The sequence below is a fragment of the Jatropha curcas genome, chromosome 6 (genome assembly GCF_041381405.1).
Source record: "Jatropha curcas cultivar XTBG-Jc1 chromosome 6, XTBG_Jcur_1.0, whole genome shotgun sequence".
NCBI lineage: Eukaryota > Viridiplantae > Streptophyta > Magnoliopsida > Malpighiales > Euphorbiaceae > Jatropha > Jatropha curcas.
Genome location: NC_143156.1, coordinates 3906405 through 3912404, shown reverse-complemented (window position 1 = coordinate 3912404; position 6000 = coordinate 3906405). Strand labels below are relative to the sequence as shown.

Sequence of the window (6000 nt, the reverse complement as noted above, 5' to 3'; positions counted from 1 at the left end):
TTTGAATTAAATTATTTACTCAAAGAATACGTGGTAGAATTATTCTATCGAAAGAAAGGATGATATGATTTTTAATAAATTTGCAATGAAAGAAAGGTAATCTTGAATGCTTGTTTCCCAGATAAAAGGCAACTAAAAACAGTAGATTAATTAGGTGAATTGATCTTCTCCTCAAGATACTGAGAAATTGACCAACAAATTCCAGGCATCTGGCATTTATTAATTAATGCAACATTGTTTAGAGATCCACCAACCATTTGATCGATCTGGAAGAAAGCTTTTAAGTACTTAATTTAATTGATTTACATAGAGATGGAGAAAGGAGTTTTTTTTTTTTTTTTTTTTTTTTTTTTTTTTTTTTATATGCAGATTCTTTGTAAGTTGGAAAGCAATTGGTGGACAGGACAGAAATTGCTAGAGAGATACAAAATTTCTTTTTTTAAAACAAGCATGTGCGTTGGTTCTACCAATTTTTATTAAATTGCTAGTCTAGAGCAGTCCAGTAATGTGAATAATTAATTAATTAAATGGATCAATGAGTAACTCAAACTGCAAACTAAGTTGGAAAAACTAAAGAGAGAAAATGATAAATTATAGTCGGGCTAGTCTTCTACGGACACCGCATGGTTAAAAAACCAGAAAAGAAAAAGTTTATTAATTTATTTATAGTCATTACTGACATTTATGAATCAGATTTGCTTGAATTAATTAGGAAGTTTAAAGAAACCTGCTCTACTCAATTACTTGCGGCAGCTGGTAAGTTTGCAGGCGGGCTAGCAATGGCCAACTTCTAGAAATTTGCCTTTGTTAATTACAAATCCCCTTTTGTTTCTGTTTTGACAATATGTTTGCGAATATTAATTATTTGTTTTTAATCAGTTGCTAAATTAGTAGATATTTTAAAAATTTAAAATATTTTATTAATTGATTATCATTAATTAATGATAAAATTGATTAAACCAATTATATTTATTAATTATATCATCTAAAATTTTATAACTAATCCATTTATTTCTATAATATAACTTACAAGAAAATATTTTCCACAATTTTTCGTTGTTTCGGGCACTCGGGAAAATAACTAAACTGAAAATATTTTCCAGGTTAAAGGAAAATTAAGTTATTTTTTAAGAAAAACAACTTCCCATTTTCGAGAGAGTAAAAAAATTTTCGGATAATCACCATATTTATTTATTGATCATCCATATTTTAAATTTATTGATCATCATAGTCACTACCACCAGTCATCATTTACCATTGACCACTGACGGTTTTCATATATATATATATATATAAATTATGAAAACCGTCAGTGGTCAAATTTAAATGGTGACTGGTGGTAGTGACTATGATGATCAATAAATTTAAAATATGGATGATCAATAAATAAATATGGTGATATATATATATATATATATATATTTGCATTCTTTTCATATTTAACAATAAAATTTTTAAATTATAAAATTTTTATTATTATTAATATTTTTTATGGTATTATGAGATAAAAACTTTAATATTTTTAACTAATTTTCAATATTACAACCAAACAACATAAAGTAAGTCATTTGAAAAATATTTTTCAAGCAAAATGTTTTTCATGAAAATGTTTTCCAGCAAGTTATTTTACGGAAACAAATGGAGCTTAAGCTAATACGAGAAAAATTAATTAAAACTAAAAAAAAATAAAAACAAAAGAAGAGACTTTAGGAAGAATAAAGAACTTAAAAAAGAGAGAGAAAACAAAAAATGAAGGACATGAAAATGAAAAAAGAAGATGAAGGAGAACAAGAAAAAAGAAACTGAAAAAGAAGAAGAAATAAGAGAGGAATGATGTAAAAAAAATTAGGTACAAAGAAACGAAGAAGAGGAAAAAAAGTACTTATTTTAACACTATTTAAATGATGCTCTTTATTATTTTTATTACTATATTTTATGTATAGCATTTGGCATTTGCTCAACAATAATTTTTAAGATAATGCTTAATGATTACACTCTTTTAATTGTTAATAAAACGTTGCTCTGCGTAATGTTTTATTTGGACATGAAATGTTAAGAAACCATAGATGGAATAAATTGTAAATCTTTTCTTTTAATCTAACGGTATATATATATATATATTTTTTTTTTTTTTTTTTGAGATAAAAAATGGGTTAATATTTAGATGCAAATAAAAAATAAATTGGAGATATTTATTTATTTAATTTGTTGTTAACAATTTACAAAACTATGATAAAATAGTAATAACAAATTATTATTTTGGCCATAACATTAACATGCCAAAATCATATTCATTATAAATATCCCAAACTCAGTCAAACAATTAGTGGTGCACTGAGGGATTTAAAATAAGAAAGCAGTTGGTCTTATAAAAAATTGGTCCTAATTAGACTAAACTTGGAAGAAGGTAGGCAAGTGAACAAAATGGGTAGGTAAGTTACTTATTTTAATTTTTTTATTATAGTTAACAAAAGAAAAATTGTAAAGAAATACCATAGCAGTCCACATTTGTTTTAATCATCAAGGAAGAGAAGCTATAAATAGCAATGGATAATACTTTGATTGTCACCGGTACCACCTCTACCATTTTCATTTTCTTCTTACTTCATATACTAATATTAAGAGCTATTATTCTCCCTCAATCAATTACTTTCTTTTAACTAGTTGAAGAAGAAATGGCTCCAACAATGTCCACTGATTCCTTTGATCTGACTGATTTTGTGATTAACAAAGGAAATGGAGTGAAGGGTCTTTCAGATTTGGGTCTCAAAAGCCTTCCGAAGCAATATATTCAACCCCAAGAAGCGTTGATTAATATCATACCTCATGAATCAATTCCTGTTATTGACATGTCCAATTGGGATAGTGACCCTAAAGTTGCTGAGTCCATTTGTGATGCTGCAGAGAAGTATGGGTTCTTCCAATTGGTTAACCATGGAGTCCCACTTGAGGTTCTTGACGGTGTTAAGGATGCGACACATCGTTTCTTTGGGCTACCAGCTGAAGTTAAGAGGAATTACTCTAAGGAGCTTTCATCTACTAATAATGTCAGGTTCGGTACAAGCTTTAGTCCTGATGCTGAGAAGGCACTTGAATGGAAAGATTATCTTAGCCTTTTTTATGTCTCTGAAGATGAAGCTTCTGCTTTGTGGCCTTCTGCTTGCAAGTAATTATTTTTAAACTCAACTGAACTCTGCTTTATTTATTTATTCTTCTTTTCTTGAGTCAGCTTATGCTTCGAACAAAATTACTAACAAACTAATACTAATTGTTGATTTTCTGGTATAGGGATGAATGCTTGGAATACATGAAAAGATCAGAAATCCTCTGCAAGAAGCTAATGGGTGTTTTAATGGAGAGATTGAACGTGAAAGAAATAGATGAAAAGAAAGAATCTTTACTAATGGGTTCGAAAAGAATTAACCTAAACTACTATCCAAGATGTCCAAATCCGAACCTCACAATAGGCGTAGGTCGCCATTCTGATGTCTCTGCACTGACTTTTCTTCTGCAAGACGAAATCGGAGGGCTTTACGTTAGAGTAAACGAAGGAAAAGGAGAAGAAGATGGATGGGTTCATGTTCCTCCTATTGAAGGCTCACTCGTTATCAATGTAGGAGATGCACTGCAGATATTAAGCAACGGTCGATATAAGAGTATAGAGCACTGTGTAATTGCTAGTGGAAGCAAGAACAGAATTTCTATTCCTATCTTTGTTAATCCAAAGCCAAGTGATGTGATTGGTCCTTTGCCCGAAGTTCTTGCAAGTGGAGAGAAGCCTAAATATAAAAACATCCTTTATTCTGATTATGTCAAGCATTTCTTCAGGAAAGCTCATGATGGCAAGAAGACCGTCGGATTTGCTGAAATATGATAAATTCTTCATACTATTATTATATGCTGTAGTAACCCAAACGATTTGATTTTTTTTTTTTTTTTTGTTATTAATGTCTTTTATCAGTGAATTTTATTTGTCTCTTTTTTTTTTTTTTTTTCTTTCCTCCATGTACTGGAACTGTGTATTACTGAATAAATTAAGAGATATATAAAGAAAATTCAACATTATAATATTTATTTCTGTAAAGATAATTTATTTCTTAGCTAACTTACTAATAAGAATTTTTTTTTTTATTTTTCATAAATAAATAAACTGCTTCTATTCAAGAATATGTAGTGTAGTTGCTAAACTTGTTTCAATAATTAAAATCATATCGGCTTAGATTACAATTAAAAAGGAAATTAAAAGGGAAAAAAATCTAACAAACTCAAGGTGGAAGAAATAGAGAGAGAAGAAATTTACATAATATTCAAAGGATAAATATTTTTCCAAATAAAAATAATAATAATTCAAAGGAATATATAGTTGACTGTGGTCCTACATTTATGCAACTTTTCCGAGGCGGCTCATAAGGCCAACCCATGGGTCGATTTCACGAATTGATCGTCTCTAATAAGGACTTAGTTATTACCAAGAACGACTAATTAACTTATTTTGACTAATTAACTTATTTATCTCAGAAAATACTGTTAATGATATGCTCTAATTGATTTCATAATTTAACCCATGATTATTCTTTATTAATATTCTACTAAAAAAATTATACGTGCAAAAATTGGTTACGAGAGTAAATTATTTGACTAACACCTAATTAAGTAAGATTTGATCATATATATATATAACCCATGATCTATTAATTTCTAATTGAAATTTTTACTAAACATGTTTAATCAAATTATTTGACACAAATTAAATGTTAACTATATGAAACAACTAAACCAAATGTCCGTTAAATATTATTCAAGTAAGTTAAACACAACATATGGAGGAAGAAACAAATATGAAAGTCAAAGTTAAAAGTTAAGCAAGAATGGTTAAAACGACTAGAAGCAGTAAAATTAGGTCCAATTAGTGGCATCATTAGTCTTCATCAAACTGAAATTGACCAATTATTCTAATTAATCAAAAAATTGCAAAATATAATTAAAATCTTGAATATCACTTAATTATGGCTAGCTAGAAATTTCTTGGAAATTTGTTACATTCACTAACTGTTCTTGTATCTTATTATAAATTTATAATTGTCTTGTACATTATAATATTATTTTCACATTTTAAACTAATCACACCTTGACTTAGCTGACATAACACTAAAATCTTAGGTCAATTAAATAATGGATTTGGCCTAATTTTTTATAAAATAAAAAATATAATTAGTTAATAGTATTGATTCCAAAAGCACATCTTTCAAATATTTTTTTATTTAAATATGTTCAATATATAAAAACTTAAAACGACTTGATTACCCTAATTAGCATATGGCTATTAATGGAAAGGAAAGCATTCACCTAACTAAAATTTGATGTTAAGTATGCACTAAAACAAACTTAATTAAGCAGCTAACACATGAATTGAGTGGGTAGGCATAATCCACGACTAAGCAGATTGGTCAGATTAGGAAATAAATATAATACGTGTCATCACCAAACAATCGACCACTCAACCTTAAATAAATTATTTATAGGTATCTAACATGTGTGTCTTCACACGATTGTCTTTAGCTGTGTGATAAGAGTTTAACATAAGATGTTGTACAAAATTAAAAATACAAAATGAAAGATGAACTCAAGATACAAGTACAAGTAATTCTACCACTTATTGGAAATTTTAGGCGGTGTTTCACAATAGCTTTTTAATTAGTTTTTAGCGATTAAAATACTAAATATTATTGTTTATAGTCTTCAGTGACATAACTTTTAAATTAACTTTTAAAGATTAAGGTAACATTTTATAAAAAGTTAACTTATGTAATGTGTATCTTTTTAGCATTTTATGAAACGCTACTTAAACAGTTAATAGCTAAACGCAATTAAAACAGCTAACAAATAACTACTAAATCAGCTAATTGTGCCAAAACAGACACTTAATTTTACATATCAACCTTATCCTTTGTCTGTCTTCAGTCAATTTTATGTTGATGTGCCCGTAATCTCTCATAAGTG

At 28.1% G+C, this 6000-nt stretch overlaps 1 protein-coding gene across 1 annotated transcript; it reads left to right on the top strand.

Annotated features, from left to right (window-relative positions):
• The first annotated feature begins 2347 nt into the window (after positions 1-2347).
• Positions 2348-4004, top strand: LOC105631596 (feruloyl CoA ortho-hydroxylase F6H1-3). The gene is made up of 2 exons (XM_089723020.1): positions 2348-3166; positions 3289-4004. Exons 1-2 carry the CDS (start codon positions 2676-2678, stop codon positions 3872-3874), a joined length of 1077 nt encoding a protein of 358 aa, XP_089579146.1. The 5' UTR covers positions 2348-2675; the 3' UTR covers positions 3875-4004.
• Positions 4005-6000: the final 1996 nt, after the last annotated feature.